Source organism: Poecilia latipinna, unplaced genomic scaffold (assembly GCF_001443285.1).
Source record: "Poecilia latipinna isolate Pla-1442-1.1 unplaced genomic scaffold, P_latipinna-1.0 Scaffold2944, whole genome shotgun sequence".
Classification (NCBI taxonomy): Eukaryota; Metazoa; Chordata; class Actinopteri; order Cyprinodontiformes; family Poeciliidae; genus Poecilia; species Poecilia latipinna.
In genome coordinates, this window is record NW_015115560.1 from 23,873 (window position 1) to 45,331 (window position 21,459).

The window sequence follows — 21,459 nt, forward strand, 5'->3', positions numbered from 1 at the left end:
TAAATTGAATTAACAGCTTTTACAGCAGTGAAAGATTTATAGTCTAGAAGGATTGCAAGAGCAAAAAATAGTCAAACAACTGTGCTTGCTTTTTGTGAAAAACTTATAGTTGAAAATGTTGAATCTTCATGTATTCAGTATTTTTTAATTTTCTTAATGTATGTCTATCTTTGTTTGGATTTTCTGCTCTGTAATTTCCCTCTCAGGCGAGGTTAGCTGGTTTAACTTTAGCACATTTAACGGCTGTTAGCTGTAGCTTTAGAGCCAAAAACAAAAAAAGATTTCTATGGTATTTTTTATTTACATTACATGTCAGCATGCTTTTTCACATACATTCAGTTCTGTGTAGGCATTGATGTAGATATTGTGTGCCTTTGTCCTTTGGTTTTTTTGTTGTTTGTCTTTTCTTTTTTTCATTTTTTCAATTTTCCACAAGCAGAGCCACAAATCCAATGAACAAAAGTTCAGTCCTAAAACAGCCCACATGCACATTCAGTGGCAGCAAAGTACAATAATTCATGGAAGACCCAAAAAGCTCGCGTGATCCCCTCTTACAACTTGTCTCCATCACCTTATTGATCCTGAAGCATCAATCTAAGCAAAGCAGGGTCAGTTAATCTTCTCATGGTGTATCAAGTCTGTTACGTTTAAGTTGACACTATTTGCCATAAAGTTTCAGACCTTACAGCTGATACAGCTCCTTCTTTCTCATTGTTGATGGGTAAGATGGATGCTCCACATAGCTATAGTTTATCACCCCTCCTTCATCCTCAAAATCAATGTCATCTTCCTCAATGTCATCAATATCATCATCGTCCAGGCAGCGACTGTCCCCGTCCGATTCCTCATCCTCTTCCAGCTCATTCTCGCAGCTCACTTTGATCTTCTTGCGGTTGTTGTTGTTCCTCACCGACGCCTCCAGAGCTTTCTGCCGGCGGTAAAAATGGGAGAACTTGTTGAAGATGATAGTGATGGGCAGAGCCACCACCAGAGTACCACTCAGGATGCATCCACTGGCTGCTAGCTTTCCGGGGACTGTGACAGGCACTACGTCTCCGTAACCCACTGTGGTCATGCTGACAGTTCCCCACCACCAGCAGGCTGGGATTGTGTCCAAGCCTACATCCTGAAGGAAAGTACAAGGTAGAGATGGATGTTAAAAACAGAGGATGATGCATATTCAACACAATCTGCCTTTAAAGACAGTTACAAGCCTAAACTAAATTATCAAACTCTTTTAAATAATGTTAGCTCAAGGTCAGTTCTCGATGTTCCACCTTGCGTCACTCCAGCTGTGTTTTGATTTAAACCATTCCTTTGTAGCTCTGGTTATATTTTAGGGATGTGGGCCTCCAGGAAGCCCAGGTCACTCTGGATTGAATTCACATGAATTGGATTGTATGAAATTTGACTGGTTTGATTGAATTTGGACTTCGCTTATGCACCCAAAATGGAACAGTTTTACCTGCAAAGTACATTACAATGATAGATGTGAGCAACTATAGCTATGTTAGCTACATTGAACTCAATATAGATGTTAGAACTTTGTTCTCTGTCCCCAGTTTCAACTTTGTATGATTATGGTCACATTTTAACTTAACAAAGAACAAATATCAGAGGTTATAGTATAGCAGACTCTGACAAAGCTGATTTCCTTTGGAGACACTGACCCCCATGATACAAACGCTTCAGGCTGGATCAGCAAGGAGGATGAGGAAAATAAACTGTCCTGCTAGCAAAGCAAAACAAACTGTCGATGTAAGGGTTTAAACAAGAAATTAGTTTTCTTATAAACTAAATTAAATACAGTATATTCACAGAACAGCTACATAGGGATTCTAAACAACTAAGCATCACTTTAACTTTACCTCTTCACATTCAGCGGTGTAAGCAATCCCAGAAAAGACGGACACGCCGACACCCAGGTATAGTAGCAGTATTCCCACTTCACGGTAACTGTGCTGCAGAAACAACACACAGAAATGACCCTCAGTAGAATAATTAGCAGAGGTTTGTCTGTTGGTTTTCCTGTTTCTATGTAGCGCTACCTCGACAAACTTTGATTGATAAACGTTTTACACGTTTTATAAAACCACATTCAAAATTTGCCAACATTGACAAAAATATCAAGAACTAGGACATTGGCGCTGAATAATGTTTTAGATATACAGGACATAATGCAGTTTCATTGGACATAGTATGTAAATAAAGCAGAAAGACATTTTTCATGTTGTGCATCATGGAAATATGATGGGAGTGACATTTAAATGAGAGGATATCTGCACTGACATTTTATTAGAAATGCCATGTAATCCAGTCTCTCTCCTGGGAAAACACAGAAGAATATCCTCAGTCAATTTGGTAAACTAAAAATAAAATACAGCCTGGACTTGTGCATTACTTTGATCCAGTAATGCTACACCGCCTGCTGCTAAATATAGCTGATGGATTTCTGTGGTTCTTCTTATTTTCCCTGTGAGTGAAAGCTGAAGAATACTTGGAAGTTAAAAGGCTAAAGCTGGGCCAGATTGTCTTTTTACTGTTCCTGTGATGATGGCTTGAGAAAATAAAAACCATTTGAGTTCAATTAAACTCCCAACAATAACTGTTGATGCTGGTTATAAAGCAGAACATCAGATAAAGTTTTACTTTTTTTTTATTAAATCAGAATGCATTCAAATTGATTATGTTCTGCAAGAAAACGTTATCTCAGAGCATTTAATATTGATCTTTCCTGCAGTGATGAGCCTCTCTTCCTGATGCAAGTGGAGAAACCATGACTGTAACATGAGCTACTGAAAACATCTTTAGAGTCAGCATCTATCTCTACAATAAGTTTTCTAGTGTTTCTGAGATGTTTTCTTTAAGATTAGATAGAAGACGGACAGGAGGCATAACAACACTGTTTGATTTACAGAGATGATACATTTTTCATTGGGAGAACATTTCCAATCAGACTGATAAATGTGGAGAAAGTAACCTTAAATATAAATTCTGGTATCGCATAAGAAATATTTTAATTTCAGGAAGGTTAAAATTAAACCGGAAGATTTCTTGCATAATTTTACATACAAATCATCCACTGCTCCGGCCACTAATTGGGGTGAGGAAAGAGCAGCAGACTGTGGGGTCAAATGAATGCAACCAATCTGTGAATGATTAAACCTGTGTACACAGGGAAGCCTGTGCAGCAGCTATAGCCTTGTTTGACTTGCAGAACGGCGTGCATGTGAGGTTCTTTCATCTCAGTCAGTAATTACTACTGCCAGCTTTAACTATGTATGGATGGACAACTGCCTGAATGATACTGAAAGCAACTACAAAGTGCAGCAGCAGCCAACTTGTTTGGCTCCAGCTTCTTACAATCTGATCAAGAAAGAAAAAAAAAACAGTTTGAGTGTGTCAGCTTGTGATCTCAAGGCTTTTCATGTAGCGCAAATAAATTAGCTCATTATGCTGGACTGAAACCTCTGGTTCCAGTACCACAAAAGACTACAATTGAGCTTCATCTTTAATTGTTAGTGTAAACAAATGAAACAAATGGTTGAAACATAATAAATCTATATTTTAATATTACAGTAACAATAGAGCAAGCAACATCCATCTTGATTTTCAAGTTTAATTCAACTAAAAATAACTTTTCAATGTTACTTTAATTGACTGACCTCATTACGTATCAGACTTCTTTAAGAGCCAAATAGATGTTGACAAAATCTGCAAAAATATGAAAGAAGCTCACCCGAAGTGTTGCTCCCAGAGAGCGCAGACCTGTGGAGTGTCGGGCCAACTTCAAAACTCTGAAGATCCTCATTAATCTGAACACCTGGGAGAAACAAAAGCCACGAGTCTCAGAAAGAAAATGTTTCTGTGACTTAAGTCACACAGTCATGCAGTGATGAACAACAATCGGGCCATATTACAAGTTCCAGTTTCAACTATTTTTAAGATATTTCTTTCAATTACTAAAAAGGGGCATTTAGAGCCAACTGTGGAGGCTGATGTCATGTATCACACAGTCCAGTTCATTTTTCAGGTAAAATAAAAACATGTTGATTTTTGGACAGGTTGAAATGAAGAAAAATCTAAAAGCAATGATGCAGTTTGAATTAGAAGAGTTGTGATCACCTCCCATACCTTTTTGAAAGCAATCTCTCTGTCACCTTGGTGATCCAGAAGGAAGAAATGTTTTTACAGATAGAAACATGCCACCTTATTTTTCTTTGCAGATCTAAAAATGTTAAGCTCAAAATAGGATGTTTTCCTAACATTAGTCATCCAATTTGTTTGCACAGAAATCAAATCCAACACAAAACTGACTTTTTTTCTGTACTGTAATGTCAGAATAATAATGGATGAACACCAGTAACCTGTATTAGTCGCCCCAGGTCTCCCAGTTCAGACTCAGATCCCACAGTCAAGTCAAAGATCAGGGTGATGTAGATGGGAACCACTGACACCAGGCCGATAATGTTGAGTGGGTGATGGAAGAACTTCTTCCTGTTTGGAGCGAGCAGCAGCCGCGTCACAACCTGAGGTCAGAAACAGACTCTAGCTTTCGGTTTCTACCAGCACACATCGCCAGCGTCACAAACCATTTTGTTTGTGTGTCCTCACCTCAAAGGTGAACCAGCAAGTACAGAACACCTCGAGAGCTTGGGTAGTTTTATCTTCGATCACCTTTCCATCTGAGTCAAAAGTCTGTTAAAAGAAAAAAAAAGATCTCTTGTCCACTTGATATTATTTAATTTTATTTTTTATTTACCATCCTATCTAATAAACAGCGTTCAATAACAGTTGTTGCTTTTCTGTTTTATTTTCTTTTTATTCTTGCAAAATAAAGTCTTTGATTTCTATCTTAGCAATCGCTTGCATTGATGTACTTTGGCTTCAGATACCTAGCAAAGCAATATATGTGTTTTTTTTTCTTGGTGGTTGTTCCATATTTCTGCAGTGTGACGTAAAACTTGCTGCTTTCAGTTTGTTTGAAATATTGATAATTACACTTTTGTGAACTCATTGGGAATTTTCAGCTTTGGCTTTGCAAAATGCTTGCTGCCCTTTGTCGACCGCTCACTCACTCCTACCTTTGATTGAAAATTAGATCACAGTGTTTCTGAAGCCTTAAAACTCAGCGGGCCTGAGGAACATCAAAAGATGTGTTTACAATATGTTATCCTGTGCTTTTCCCCTGATAGCAAAATTAACATGAAGCCTTAATCTGCCCCAGGCTGTCCTCTATGTGTGTTTCCACTTCAGAGCTACCAAATGGGGATTGAAAATCTAAATATTAGAACTCGTCAGTGCATTCCAACCATAAGCATCAGGAATACTTGAGTTAAGTTTTTCAATTGCCCGCATAAATGTTTGAGTTGTAAGTCAACAGATATGATTCTATAAGTGCCTATAATCTCTGAAGCTCCTCCGTACCAACCTGATACTCTGGGATGCTGTTAATGCACATAGTGGCGATGGATGTGAGCACCACTCCGATGGAGAGCAGACTGAAGAGCTTGCTCGGGATGGAGTATCCCGGGTTCTCCAGTGTAAGCCATAAACACTTCTTGATGTTCCCGTAGCGAACCTCCTGGAAATGCTGCATGTCCCTGTGAGGAGACAGGATGACAGTAACTTAAAGGTTAACACCAAAACGAGAGTTTCAGAGCCAGATTGAAAATGTACATATACTGCAAATGTCTGACTTGTTTAAATCAGAAATCTCGTCCACAGATGTGTCGACACTGCTGACGTCGCTCTCGTCATCCCAGCTCCGGTGTCGACCTCTCTCCAGCTTGCGGTCATGGTAACGATAACTACAGCAGGTGTCCAGGAAGAACTCATTGATGCCCCAATACTCTATCTCTTGACTTTGTGGAGGGGAAAAACACGCCAAATCAACTCCATGCCACAAATACTTGACATAGCAGGTGAAAACCTCAAAAAACTTGAAGAATCCCTTTAACAAAATTTTAATTTACATTAGTTCATTTGTAAAGTTTCTAAGGACAGGGATTTGTAACTTTTCTTGACTTCTAATCTGATGCCTTAAAAGAAGAAAAGGCACTCAGCTACACAACAAACACATTAGGAGAGTCTTAGCAGAAGACCAGCCTCTATATTCGCTTACAGTGCAACATTCTAAACCACAAATCCTATCCATGTGCAAGAAGATCTCAATTACTGTAGCTAAGATTGCTTATGCAGCACCACTCTACTTGGCGCCTCATTAAAACTGGTAAAATGTGGAGCAATTTGAAAGCAAATTAAATTAGCATGAAAATTTTTTTTTTTTTTTTTTTGTGCAACATGAAGGATGATGTCATGGTGAGATCAAACGTACCTGAAGGAGAACACACAGAGTTCCTCCATCACATGAAGTTTGCCAGTCTGGTAAAAGTGGAGGACATACGGAAACAGACCTGGATTTCTATCAAAGTAAAACTCGTTCTCCTGTACGTCATAGTCATCACACACCTGGAGGAGCGAAGAGGATAAAATGAAGGTTAAGTTCTGTGTCTAATTATGTTGTCATTTCGTCTGTTAAAGAATTGGACCCACCTGCAGTATGTCTTCCTCTGAATCGCACGCCAGTAATTTTCCCAACCTGGTGTCTGGGAATTTCTTCAGTGTGCTGGAACAGAGGCTCCTCTTCAGACCGCCGACATTCACATGGACGAGACCCTCTTCAGAGTCCTGATGGATCCAGCTGGGCAAAGACTCCTTCACCATGGTGAAATCTGCTGAAGCAAAACAGAGATTAGAATTAAACAGTCGTGATGCCAACAAATTAAAATGACAACAAAAAGAGATCATTGATGTCTGTTAAATATCACTTTCAATTCAGATGTCTGTTTGCTATCTCATATTCACAGAGCAGATTTGGTGAGTAGGTGTGAAGTGGGGTGCAGCATGACGCAAGCTTCCCTAATAATAAACCCACATCAATGCAGGTTCTGCCCAGTTTGAGGGTTTGTGTTTTGAAAAGGCCAAAGCAGACTAAAGTAGGTTCTTCTTTGCAGCCAAATTGCAAAACCATCTCATGAAAAATGGTTGAAAATTTCTGACCTAACTTCTGGTTTCGCATTTAAGCTAACTGTAAAATACATAAGCTAGTTTAAAGCGAAAATCTATAAAGAATATCAAAACTCAAAACCTTTTTACACTTAAAAAGTTAGTTAGACAATTTTGACCAGGTGTACAAGTTCTGCTAAATGCACTGAATAAATGCATGAACATTTCTGCTGTATTTTTGAAAAAAAAACCTCAGTATACCTGGTCCATTGGTAACTTTAAAAACCAACACTAGTTAAAGAAAGTTTACCTTGGCTTGTAATTTTTATCAAAATGTAGCAAAGCATGGTGTGGGAAGTAAGGAAGGAAAAACTGGAAAGATTATTAGCTGTGACTGAAATAGAAATGAACACTTTGACGATTGCTATACGGTCCAATCATGAGTCCCATTGCTCTGACTGCACTCATTTCAGAGAGAAAACATCTGAAAACAAGCAGGGAACCGGCGTGATGGCGGTCTCCTGCTGCATTTCTGGATACAGCAGCTCATTGTGATGATGAGACGTTTTTGTGTCTTTCTTCTGGCTTTAAAAAATAATGAGGTAGCCATGAGATATATTTTTTGTTGTAATCTTTGCTTCTTTTCATACTGGCAATTTAATGATCTATTTTTTTTATGTGTTTCCACTGCAAGTGATAAAGAGCTAGAAACTTTAAAGAGCTGTCTTTTCTCTTGTAGTTTTTCTTTCTTGGTTTCAAAATCACAGCAGGAAGGAAGGTTAAAACAAACAAGCATGGGTGGACTTTCAGAGGAAAAACTCAGTGGAGGAAATGATTTACCTCTGAACCCTTACAGTAAGTTTGAATAATGGATTTTTTTTTTCTGCCGTCTGATAATAAACCTTGAAGTTTGCATTCACATTTATAAGGATGCCCTAAAGAAGCCAAGGAGAGTATTTTGAGATATCTTGCTTTCTAAGAGTAAAAGAAGATCAGAAATTGAAACCCTCACCACAAAGGTTTTCAAATATAAACATAAATAAAACCATTTGGATTGTAATTTAAACCTCACCAGGTGACCTAAATCAACACAACAAATATCAAAAAGGAACAGTCACACACATATCATATACAATATTTCTGCTGTGAGAAACCTTCATACTTGTATTAACTTACTGATATAATTTGTTCCAAGGAGATGCAGTTACCTAGGAGCTGCTTTTAAAACACAAACCACATTCCTCCAAGAAGAGTAGTGAAATGGAACAAAATTCTCCATTTCTTCTGCCATATAGTGTCATGGATCTACTCACTGTTATCAACAATTTTCCAGATGTAAAGTTTTAATTATTTGTGACTGCTTTTTTAACTGTTTTTATTACCTCCTACGATATAAATCTTACCACTTCACATCTTTATTATACCATCAAATGTGCACTATTTCCTTTTTAAAAATGCTACAAATAATTTAAATTATCATTGTCCAACAATGTATGCTACGGTGTCAAGTGTCTTCTTAAAAAGTTTGGTGCTTTGTAAATGTATTCATACCTCGTAAGCCTCCTCACATTTTAACTAAAACCATTAAAGCATTTATTGGGATTCTAAGCGATAGACCAACACAGAGCAGCACATTGTTGTAGAGGGAAAAGCAAAAAGATACACGTTCTTTAAAACTTACTATTGACAAAATATGAAAAGTGTGGAGTGCATGTGTTTTCAGTTTTCTGTGAGTTTTGGGGAATGTTTCATTCAGTTTTGCAAAAACACATTTACACTATTTGTTTTTTTTTTTTCCTCATTTATTTTTAGAAAGGGACTCAGGTTTAGTCAGATTTAGTTTGAATCCCTTCCTGGGGTTCTTCTGAATGAAATCAGAATGTTCTCACAATGCAGGCATGCGTTCTGTCTCCAGCTTCCACCCACAGTCCAAAAGAATAATGTTTCTTCAATTGCTCTCACTATATTGCCATATAGGTGTGAGTTGCTGTGTGTATGTTTGTTTGTCTGTTTGTTTGTTTGCATGTCTCTATGTTGCTCTGTTATGGTCATGGGCACCAGCAGCCCCCCATGACCCAGCAAGAATAAGCAGGTAGACAATGGATGAATGGCTGAATCTTTGCATGACAGTAGTAAAATAAATAGGCTAATATAGGATTTTACTGTAAACAAAACTGTGTAACTTTCTCTAGGTGATAAGGTTGCAAGAAAATTTTACAAAAAACAGTAGATGCATCAATAACTCCTACACAGGCTAATTTACTGCACTCCCAGTATAAACACCCACACAGTGAATACACTCTGACAGTAAAAACTACACAGTGAGATCTCCCACCAAATGAATTAATTACAACGTTCATATCAAACTTTAAACCTGTGCAAAGGATTGTGACATTTTCACTCACTCACAGATGTTCCTCCTCCCATTATTGCCTGAAATACTTTTCACAATACGAAGGTAAAACCTCCGCCATTGAAAAAAAAAATAATTCAATCTAATTCGATCAACACTGCTTAGCAACAAGTAGTTTCAGAGAGTCTCTGGATCTCTGTTTCAGTAGCTGTCTTTCTTACAAACAATCTAAGATTTCACTAAAGAAATACGTTGAAGATAGTGTGAAGCTAAGTGAGCAATACTCTTACCTGAGATTTAACTGTTAACTTTCTCTTATCAAAATGAAATATTTATTGTATTATTTTGCACATTTGTTCTATTACTTCTGAGTGATGTCTGATCAGCAGCTCCAAACTCCAGCATTGACAGGAGCTTTTCAGAGTCCACTCATAGCTTCAGGTAAAGTGCAGCTTAGATGTGATCCCCTAATGCTATAAAGTCTCTAATTGGTGAATTTGGGAAACGGCCTGAGGACTCCAGTGTAAGCCTAATGTGAGCGTAATGGTATTTTAGCCACAGTGATCTGACTTAATTCGTTCCTGAATCTTTCTCTTTCTTCCTGCTGGTATTTAATCAGATCTTCCTGAGTTATATGGTCACGTGATCTGGCATCAGCTAACCATACTGACATCAGCATGTTGGTGTAAAAATCATGTGTGGGCGGTGTGTTTGTTTGAGGGACACGTAATTAGTTTTTAAAATGATAGATGTGAACAGTGGCTGAAAAATGTAACACCTTACTTGATTTTTGGTTCTTTCTTATTGGAAAGGATTAATCTTTATTTTTTTTCTTATTGTCCATTTGTTTCAGTTCTGCATTTGCATTTTAAGTCTATTTTTTATCCTGTTAAATGTGTTTCATGTTCTTTTGCCTTCCCTCTTTCTGTTTACTGTATAATTTTTTGTGAAGTTTTGCTTCTTTGTCTAACTTTTAGAATTAAAACATACATTTTTCACACGAGAAGTTATTTCCTCTAAGTTTCTTTAAAATGTCCTTGTTGTTTAGTTCGCCACAGCAACCGCTCATCCCACACCATTGGCTAGCTTGACCTCAAAGTGTCATCCTATTGATTGATCTGAATGTGAGCTCATCTTTTTGTTCAATAAAACAATAACATGCTTGAAATGTTGAATTTAAAACAGCTGCAGTCAACAGATAGTATCTTATTCAAAAGCAGTTGGGTGACTTTTTTTTCTCTCCCTCTAAGCTAAGGAAATTACAAAATCAAAAACAAAAAAACTAGATCATTGTCTGCTACAGGGAAAGGCATTAAATATTTCACACATTTCCCTAACTCTGCCTCTGATTTGTCAATCAGTTCCTCATGATGATTCTTTCCCTGGAAGCTCATAGAGAGGCGATGTGTGTTTGGAGAGGCAGAGATAAAATACGCAATGTTTTGCTCAGCTGAGCCATTGGGAGATGCCTGAACAACCTGTCAAGATTTGGTTGCAATACATGTTTTTGTTTTCATCATTTTTGCGTTGCTGACCCACACTAGGCCGTGTTTTCCTTTTTCCACCAATTCTTATGTGAGAGGGTGATGGATCAAATGCTGTTTTGAAATTTTGATGTTTCTTTACCTTCGTTGGGAACCCTTCATTTAAAGTCCTGAGAGCTCTATAAACTTTTTACATGTTGCATTTTTAATCAGTAAAAAAAAAAAAAACTTTATGAACATTAAATTCCCTGCTCAATAATTCTCCTTTCCAGCTTTTGACAACTAGCTAATAAAGCAGACTTAGCAATGATTTCCTTTATTTCTTTCTTTTTTGCCCATTAATTTCTAGTTTCCAGTGTGTTCCTTCCAGCAGACATGCTGGGTTGTGGTCATGTCTATGTCTTTTATTTCATTTGCATTTCAATTTTTTATTTTTTTATTTTTTTTTTTGCCAACAGTAAAGTATTGTATCTTATTTGAGAACTTTGGTGGGTCTTAATTATTTGTTTCTATATAAAAGTAGAACGAAAAAAAGCTAAGACTTACTTCATGCACACTTTATTCTGCTTGATTTAACAGTTTCAAACAATATAATTTAAAATATTTAATAAAATCTTTTGGTTTATATATAGTGAAAAGAAACTTACTCTTTATTTTTTGACCTAGCAGTTATTCACCTTGACCTTCTGCACCAACTCATAGATCAGGGATTTCAATTTCTCTTTGCTCTGATCAGTGATCAGCAGGTCAAAATCAGAAAAAAAAAGACGTTTTTCCTATTTTTCAACTAAAACTTACCAGCATTTACAAATATCAACTGACAATAAGTTGGATGAAGTATTTTCTTTTCCTCTTTAATGAAGAAAAATAAATTTTAAAAAACCTGGTAAAGGTTTGCAACAAATGCTTTAGTAAGTGGAGATAATTTTTTTCTTCACTTTCTCTTGCAATCCCTACTCTACTAATCTCTACATAAATGTAACTTCCATTATCTAAGAGACAGAGAAAAGTGTTTATCAGTCTTTTTTTCAGCCAGCTTACCAGCAGTGTGCACCAACAGGTGGGGATGGAGTAGACCTGTTAAAAATATACCAGGTATTTTATTGTAAGAACTATGTGACTTTATGAAACTGTTGCATTTTCATTTGTTAACCAGCCTATGCCTGCTGTAAATCAAGCCAAAACTGCATTTATATGTTTCTGTTCACATCTCGCTGTCAGGATTTGTCCTGTAAGTCATTGAACAATTTCTGTCTAAATTAAGCAATCGTGTAAAAATGTTTAGCAAAGATGAATCTTTTATTTAACCTAAAAAAAATCGTGTTTAAAATAAAAACTCAAAACCTTTATGACTTTTTCCATTTTATCAATTCATTTACCTATAAAAATCCTGGTAATTTATTCTCTCTTATGTCAGTATTATGCTCGTTTTGTTGCAGTTCTCCAGTGTTGTGCCAGGATTTAGTTTGAGAAACATCAAGATTAGCATCTACCTTTGTGTTGCTTTCATTAAAACTCAATTCATTTTACAACCGTTATTGTTATTGACAATTGCGAAGAAAATGTTATTAGTTTCATAATTTATAACGGGAAAGCCAACAAAGCCAATTAACTGTGGGACAGAACGAATCTTTGTGCGTGATGATCTTATGATGAGCTCCCAGTGGGGCTCAACATGATGAAAACAGAAATAAAGTTGATCTATAATTCAACACTTCTGCTTGAAACTCAACTATCCAAAGAAGCAGCTGCAACAACAAACTACTGTAGGGTGGACATATGGTAGCAATCACCGAGCACTGTTAATAATGTTTGAATGGATCGTCTTAAAAGCTCCTGGTTTCACTGAGAAAAAGTCTTTGCTACTTACTTCTGAGTCTTCTGACGACGCTCCTTCATCACCAGAACAACGTCCTCATCATCAAATGTCAGATTCACCCCATGATGGTTTAGTAAGTTTTATCCTTACTTATCCAAAAACGATCAAATCTCAAACAAGTAGGAAAAAAAAACTGAATACAAGACGACTTGTTCTTCTGAGTAAAGTGAGCCTTTTGCTTCATCTACAGCTAACGACTCCTGAGAAGAGAACCCATTCAGCAGGAGGGGTGCAGGTTCCCTCCATCTGAACTACGGCTTCTTTCCGTCTCTCTCGGAGGGAATCTTCGGCTTTTCCCGTCACAATCCGGAAAAAGAAGACCCGTCTCCAAAGAGCATTACCTCCCAAGCTCGTAAGCTTTTCTTACGTTTTCTCACGGTGTGTTGGCGACACCCAGTGGTTTTTAATAGAACTATTCCTAAGTAGAGTTTTTGTTTTGTTTTGTTTTATGCAGTAGTTGGCAATGATCATTTCGTTAGCTAAATAGGTCAGTTTTTTTTATCGTGTTTTGTTGTTGTTTAAAAAAAGTTCACATCTCACTAGTCATCTAACACTCATTAAACAACTCAAGGTGTCAGCTTTATTTTGTAACCAATTTTTACTTGCAAGCTAAAGAAAAACTGTAGGAAGCTGAAAATGTTTCTGAGGAGCTTAATTGGGTTTCTGGCTCTTTAATCCAAAATTGGCTTTAAAAATAGTCAATGAATTTTGAGTCTATTTTAGCTGTTTGTGTTGTTGTAATAAAGGATAAATTAGTAAAGCATTTAGTTTGTTTCATCCAGAAGAACAAAAGGCCTCAGTACTATGAATATAAACCATATTAAGAATAAGAATTCTTTATTTTGTTTATAATATAACATAAACAGAGCAACCATTATTTTTTTTCCTAAATAATTTAAAGGCAGAGAAACAGTGATATGTTCTTTTTTTGTAGGTCCATTTACTAAAAATGGCCCATTTATTTAAATTTCTTTATCAAAACAATAGACTTTGCTTAATGCAAGTTAAGGTATCACTAAGCTGATTGCTCCATCTGGTGGCCAAAGTGTTGTTTTTCCTCAACAACTGAAGGTCAAAATAACAATTGAACTTAGATCTGGTGACTGCGTGGTCCACTCAGAGCAGTGATTTCATTGTCATGTTGAAGAAACCAGCTTGAATCTTTTTGTTCTGAACTGAGTGCTCTCTGCTGTGGTCGTCTCCTGCAGTAATGTGATCAGAAATAGTGTCTATTTGAAATACTGCTGCATTTTTATTCGAGCCATTCTGCCTGTTATAATCAGAGACATCAGCAAAGAAACAATATCAACAGAACAGGATATTTCTTTGGACCATTATTTGCAAACCAAAGACATATTTGAAAGTTAAAATCTCAGGAACTCGTGAGTTTTTATATGCTCAAAATTGCCGTTTGTCATCAAAACCATGCTATTTAATTTCCTTCTCATTCCGATAACATTAATAGATGCCTAAATGCATTGAGTTGCTGACATGTAATTGATTTTACCATTGTGCAGACAAGCAATTGAATGGGTATATAATAAAGAAAGTGATGAGTGCATGCTTGTTTTTTTCTTTTGAAATGGTTTAGAGTTTGGTTTTGTAATTATTCCCTCATGTTTGTAATGAACAGTAGGTTTCATTTTTAGAATGTCATATTAATGCCACGTATTGTACATTTTAATCATTCCTTGAATTAACTGATTTTAAGTTTGTATTCTGAGAATTTGATTGACATTTCTGATTATGTCAAACTAGCAGTTCAAAAAGTCACAAAAGTCAGAAATTTTGTCTTAAATAGACAAATTTGTCTTAAATCCTGAAATCACATCATAATTCACTCATTAAATGGTGATCTTCATGCCTCATATAGGACTTCATTTCATATGCAGGCGTCTTTTAAGGCTCCAGGTCTGATCCCACTGACCCTTTGCCTGGGCCAGGACAGATACCGGGTCCAGTACTTCCTGAAAAGCTCGTCCCGGAACCCATAGATGACTGGGCTCATGAAGCGAGGGATGATGTAGACGAGCAAGAAAAAGATGTAGCGGATCTCCAGGATGAGCTGGGGGAACAGGGAGATCAGAGCAGCCTGGAGGGAGGGAACCACGAAGGCCAACATGCACAGCAGCAGCTGAACGTGAGGAAGGGAGAAAAATCAGATTACATGTTGAGTTCATGTGTACAAACAAATGCAAAGAAAGTTAGAGACAAAGTAATAAACTGAAACCAGTAAAATCCTTTTGATATCAAATGAAAACTCAGTTCTTTATCAAATTACAGGAAATTACAAACCAAACACTTCACAATCTGTTGTGTACAAAAGAGTTTTATTTACTAACATTTTATTGATTTTGGTAAAACAAAGTGGACAAATTAGCTATTTATCAAGCTGTGCTTTATATTTTCGATGTTTATCAATCAAATTAGTTACTCTCAGATATACCTAAATCATAAAGACTTTCTGCATCTCTTGTGTAACTTTTATATTTTTTCAACATTGTTATAAAAGGCAACGACCAAAAAATACTAGGCAACATTCACTGACTGTTATTTTAATATATTTGGACTAAATAGATGCTTATCTTGAAAGCATCTACATGGAGAAGAACCCTATACATTGGTCTGTGATGACTGAGATGGCTGTGATTATTTACTAACTAAAAACTGAAACGTACTGGTTCGTATTTGTAAATCATAGATATTCAAACGACGTCTGTTTTTATTGCAGATAAACACCAGGTATTGTTTTGCTCAGTGACACTGAAACATCACCTGCACTCCGTGAAGCAGCACAGTGTTCCTGGCTCTCCTCACTGACGCCAGGCTGGTGGAGGCAGCCTGCGCTGTCAGCATGATCTTACAGTAGGTGTAGAGCAGCGTGAGCGCCACGAAGGAGAGGTACACCCCATCAAACACACAGTTCTTGTAATAGATGGAAGGATCAGAGAAGAGAAAGAAGTGGTCACAAAAAATGGTCCTGTGGAAGAACTTTGGAGGCGCCTTGATCATGGTGATGAGGAGGTCAGTGATCGGAGGGGTGGCAGTGAGGATGAGGATGACACCGATGAGGAAGATGGTGCGGGACACTGTGCACATGTGGCTGTGGTGCAGCGGCAAGCAGATGGCGATGAAGCGCTCTACCGCCATCCCGGCCAAGATGAGAGGGGTGGAGCGGGTGGTGAAGACCGCCGTCATTATCTGGAGATGGAGCAAATATTGTATCTGTGGTTAGAAATGTAATGCAAATGTTAAAAGTACTACTGGTTTACATTGTTGATTTTGGCTACAAACATACTGCAGTTTTTAAAACAAAGTATTCCTTGGTTCATATTACAGGCCACAGTCAAAAGGAACTTCTGTACTTTAACAATTAAGACAAACTTTGTTAGAGTTTTTTGCGTTTTGTCTTGTGATCTTGATTTGTGTATTGACCCTCTTGGCTATTATTTAATGATTACATTGAATTCAAGCAATACCACACTGAAGTTTTGTGCACTGAATTGTCTTATTTTTCCTGAGTTTTCCCTTTTTGTTTTTATGTCTCTCCACTTATGTTAAAAATATATTTTTGCTTATGTGAAGAAAAGAAAAAAACTGAGTATTTAAGATGACTGTCTTATTTTAGACAAGGTTCTATGCAGCAGAGGTGATTAAAGAAAAAGTAGCCAGAATTTACCAGAAGACAACAGATGGAGACGTGGATCTTCCTGAAGACGTAGCTGACCACATAGAGAGTTGTTACCAGCGTAAGCTGCAGAGCATCATTGACCACCATGCAGATGAACATGATGTACCGGGAGTTCTCATAAAAGACACTAAGGTCAAAGGAAATGAGCTGAGAGAGAAATGGACACTCATATGTTCATGTTAGTTAGAAAATATAACAGCTACGGCAAATACTTGTATGATAATCAATGTCCTGTCTTTGTGGAAAGTTAACAGGTGAACTGAACAAGCTGTTCATTTGTATTTAGTTTTTCCTTTTTTCTTTCTTCATCTGCAGTACAATCATAGTGAACACTACATAACATGACATGACAGCACTTTGTGTCTGTAATTTTATGTCTAACTAAACATCCATACCTGTGTTGTAGAAAGGTGTACACCATGCTGCTGTTGATGACACTGAGGGCCAGCCACACCATAACGGCAACAATGTTTTTAGCTAAAGCATCGGAGAAACTGTCTTTAGGTTGACCCACACTGAGCCCTGTCTCTGTCGATGTGCTGTTACTCAAGAGAAGAGCCAGCGGCACCGAGGAGGAGGAGGAATTCATCACCAACATCTCCTCCACTCTGTCTAAAGAAGTACAGAGATCCAATCTGTTGTTTAGTTTTTGGACTCTTGTTCTATTTAATAAAAATAATAAAGATACACATGGGATGATTGCTGGTGCATTACAGGTACATGTTTTAATGTTTTAGTTGAATTCTAATAAGTAATTAGAATTCAACTAAATAGTTTTTTTTTAACTAATCTTATTATACATAATGCTGTCGTACAAAAATTATTATTGAACTGTTTTATAAAACACCTGATTTAAAATACACAAGATTTATTGACAAGATCTGTTGGATAGATTTTGTTCAGATGCCCACCTTGTTTAGAGGCTTTTATAATTCATATTGAAGACTCCAGAAAAGAGCTGTATTGGAAAACACATAAAGCATCTGAATATATAACTATGTTCTAGTAATAGGGCTAGAGCTACACAAAATGAACATGAAATACTCAGGATGTTTTACTATTTTCACACAATTAATAAAAGGTTCTACTCTTAAATTACCTTGACTGGAAAGTTTTATAGACAAATTCAGTAAATTCACAAGACAAGTACACCAAGCTTAAGATATGACAGATAATCAAATGTCAGCTGAATCCTAAAGCGATTAATTGAAACATAAAGTTATTTACTCACAGATCATAAACTGAAGACGGAGCACTGACTTCATGAGAAGCAGAAACTTCCGCTTGCTCATTTATAAAGAACCTGGCATTGCTTTGGTTGGTCTCTGAGTATGAATCAGGTATATGGGTTGGACGGAGGCTATGATATAATAGGTTACGATGTAATGAGCATGCGGACATATTTTGCTTTCTGAGCCATTAAAAAGTCAGGAATAAGACATAACATGGTTCAGTTTGTGTTTAAACAGTTCAGCTTTCCAAAATAGAAAACCTGCCTGACCAGAACACCACAGAGAGTTTATGGGATATTTTATCACCAAGAGGAGGATGAGAGACATCACAGCCAACGATGCAGGTGACCTGAAGGCTGGACCTCAGCAGAGTCACAGACTGATCGCCTTCCTGCCACACTGCAGTCAAGTCAAATCAAGTTAAAGTTTATTTAAATATCACATTTAAAACAACTTCAGCTGGACCAAAGTGCTTCATAATAATTACAGCATCAAACATGATGCAATAAGAATTAAATTTCATTGATGCAGTAACTAACATGCATTGAATGCAGAGGATTAAACATACCTCTTAAAATTCTTACAGTTTTGCTTAAAACATGTGTAGGCCCAGATAGAACAGGTCTGGGGCCCCAGATGATTTATATCTGATCTGTCCTTTGAAAAAAGAAGGATGTTTTTCAAAGAACATCCTACTTTGAAAAAAAAAGTTTTTTTTTTTTTAACCCATCCTTTTCTTTGATCATTTCATGAATATTCAATTTGTTTCAATTTGTGGGTCTTCCCTGAACAGTGTGATGGCTGAACATTCCCACTGTGTTTATGAAAAAACCTATAAATGATGTAAATGCACTGAGAAAACATGTAAAGTTGTTTCATTATAGCAGCATTATGCAAATATAAATATCTTTGGTAATCCTATTTAACCTAAAACAACAATAACAACAAAAATCTGAGTTAGGCAGTAGAGAAATGATATTTATCTCCTAGTTCCGTATCTATAAAGTTCTGGTTTCAGCAATATATGTCATATTTTATTAAAGTGTGTTATATTATTGAAATTGAATTTTTGTAAAAAGAATTAACTATAATTTTTCAAACCTTAAATTGTAAATATTTATTATTTTTAGTTAAATGAAAGTTTTATATTTTTGGCAAGCATAATCAAAAGTCCATAATGCAAACATCTATTTATGGTATTGTAAAAAATATATATATTTTCACATTCTGTCTTTGTTCAGTGGAACCACTGGCTTTCCTTTATACTTGCAGCTACATCTTAGCAAGTCCATCATTAGATACTTCTTGAACTTCTTGTCTCTGGCTCCATAAATTATCGGGCTCAGGAACCGAGGTAGAATATAAACAATCAGGTAGTTTGCAAATCTGATTTCGAGGCTTCGACCCGGGAAGATGATGTGTAGAACAATCTCCACGCTTGGAGAGATGTAGGAGAGCAGGCACATGGCCAGCTGGACACCGTGAAGGAGGATGGTGTTTCTGGCTTTCTGGGCTGAAGGTTCAGCTGTGGAGAGCGCCCTGGCTGCAAACAGGATCTTCAGGTAGGTAAAGACCAGAGTAAGAAAAACACATGAAAAATAAATAATATCAAAGGCTTTCCTTTTCTGAGCCAGGATTGGATCTTTGAACACGTTCTCCCGCAAACAGAACACAGAGTTGTATTGGAAAAAGCTTAATGGCTCAGTTGCCAGAGACACAAACAGATCTGTTATATCCGGGGCCACACATATAAACCAAATCAGTCCGATGACTGCGTAAGTCCTCCTCACTGTGCAGATTTGAGAGTAACGCAAAGGTTTGCAAATGGCAATGTAGCGCTCTATGGCCATCCCGGCCAAGCTGACTGGGGTGTTTCTGGTGGTGAAGACCGCCACCAGGATGAAGAAGCAGCAGAGCGAGACGTTGATCTTGTAGAAAATGTAGCTGAGGATGAAAAGTGTGACGGTCACAGTGAGCTGAATGCCGTCATTGATCACCATGTGGATGAAGAGGATGTAACGAGGATCTTCGTAGAAAATCTGTTGGAAGACAAACAAGATAGAGGCTTAAATTTGTATTTATGTATTACCAGATCATCTAGGATTACACTAAAATTAGATTAAGTGTAATATGAATCATGAACTAACCATGACCAAACATCAACATCCTGGAAAAAATAAAATGAGTAGAATTTATTTGAATCTGTAAATCTTCAACCAAAAGATCTAATTGATCGGTTTAAAAAAATGTTTGACAAATAAACAATAGAAAGTTGTGTTTGACACATGTTGGTGTGTTTCCTTACTCACCAACATGTGTACAGAAACCACTTACACATTTTGGTTTCCTTTTCAGTAACAGAGAAACTGGTCAGACATTAGAGTAGAAAAGAGAAATGACCCTCAACATACAGCCTGAACTACAATTTTGTTTTAGACTTTTAGACAGTAAAATAAATCTAAAATTTATATTTCACAGGTTTCATAACATTAGATTTTTCATCCTGTCTGAAACCTATAGACAAATACTTTACAAAGATACTCTGCAAATACAATTAAATAAGAAAAATACAACTGTTTATTGTTTTGAGCTGTAGATGTGTGTACCTGATGTCTAAAAAACGTGGCAGCCAAGGTGCAGTTGATATACGTGAGGACAAGCCAGACCAGCACAACAATCAGGTTCTTCACCAAGGCCATGGTGAAAGTATCTCTGTACAGCACAGACTGATCAGAAAAAGGAGGAAACAAGAAACATTAATTACAGAGATTATGCAAATATGTCACATTTAATATCATTATCTGTCATCTTGCAAGCTTTGGAGACTGTACCAAATGAATAGCAAAATTACAAGAAAAATAAAACTTCCTATAAACCTGGATGTGCAGGTGTTTGGTTTTCAAAACAACAAAAACAAGCACCACTAAAATTTCTCAGTCTTTCTTTACACATTCTGTGTGACTCCTGATCTTTTCCCAAATCTTTCCTAAAAATAAAAAAAATAAATTTAAAAAAAACTTACCACCCCTTTTGATTCTTTGGAAAAATGTTTGGCATGTTATATTTCAGTGCTATTCTCTGTCAACACACCTGATAAGGGGAAGTCGTGTTGTTTGTGAGACTCAGTAATGAGCTCATGCTTCACTGCAACATCAGAGAGAAACCAAGTAAAAGAAAGATGACAGTAAATGCTGATAAAAGTACATTCAAAATATCTTAAACATGTTCAAAACACAAAAACTTCTATAATATTTGCATTCTGTATTTGTCATTAAACGCATCTTTCTTAAGCAAAAACAGATGATAAAATTCCCGTGTTAAAACAGAGCTAAACAGATTTTTCTACACAGACTTGAAAGAAGCCACATTTGTCAACATTTGTCAACTATGCACTAATCATAGCATGACAAAAATATTACAGGGTAAATTTAAAAAAAAACAAAAAAAACTAAAGGGTGACAAACTGGTTTAATTAAAACGTTACATTTTGATGTAAAACAAATTCTTTAAAATCTGCTAATGGAAACAGGAAACTCAGCTCCTCACCTATACTTACCTGACCTCGAGTGAGACGCAGGCAAAATGAAGCTGCCTTTTATAAAGGCAGCTGTGTTTGGTGTTGAGCTGGAAAATGTGATGGGAATAATGATGTGACTCCATGTTGAAACGATAATAATGATATCAGTTCCAAGTTTTCTCATCCTGTTCTTTATGACTAATTTTTATTTTCACTAAATCATATATGAAGTTTAAATTATTTGTAGCTTCTTGATGGGAAATCTTAGCTTAAAACATGTTTTACAAATAGCTGG

The 21,459-nt window shown here is 36.7% G+C and overlaps 3 protein-coding genes across 4 annotated transcripts; all 3 read right to left on the bottom strand.

Moving 5' to 3' along the window:
• Window positions 1–389: 389 nt before the first annotated feature.
• Window positions 390–13,036, bottom strand: LOC106939682 (potassium voltage-gated channel subfamily S member 2). Of its 2 annotated transcripts, none has more exons than XM_015022177.1 (10): window positions 12,716–13,036; window positions 6,556–6,734; window positions 6,338–6,471; window positions 5,700–5,864; window positions 5,432–5,603; window positions 4,615–4,698; window positions 4,368–4,529; window positions 3,740–3,823; window positions 1,869–1,961; window positions 390–1,126 (listed from the first exon to the last, which is right to left on the bottom strand). In XM_015022177.1, the coding sequence occupies exons 2-10, from the start codon at window positions 6,724–6,726 to the stop codon at window positions 683–685; spliced, it is 1,509 nt and encodes a 502-aa protein (XP_014877663.1). In that variant the 5' UTR covers window positions 6,727–6,734; window positions 12,716–13,036; the 3' UTR covers window positions 390–682. The 2 variants fall into 2 exon arrangements, with proteins under 2 accessions (XP_014877663.1, XP_014877664.1); XM_015022178.1 differs by having other exon boundaries at window positions 6,556–6,737.
• A 1,570-nt stretch (window positions 13,037–14,606) lies between these two features.
• On the bottom strand, window positions 14,607–17,013 carry LOC106939674 (olfactory receptor 52A1-like). The gene is made up of 4 exons (XM_015022166.1): window positions 16,811–17,013; window positions 16,404–16,587; window positions 15,500–15,925; window positions 14,607–14,858 (listed from the first exon to the last, which is right to left on the bottom strand). The coding sequence occupies exons 1-4, from the start codon at window positions 17,011–17,013 to the stop codon at window positions 14,607–14,609; spliced, it is 1,065 nt and encodes a 354-aa protein (XP_014877652.1).
• A 1,854-nt stretch (window positions 17,014–18,867) lies between these two features.
• Window positions 18,868–20,382, bottom strand: LOC106939675 (olfactory receptor 52E8-like; the record flags this gene model as incomplete). The annotated part of the gene is made up of 2 exons (XM_015022168.1): window positions 18,868–19,686; window positions 20,254–20,382. Coding segments are annotated over 2 exons (948 nt in total), but the record flags the coding sequence as incomplete, so codon positions are not given.
• Window positions 20,383–21,459: the final 1,077 nt, after the last annotated feature.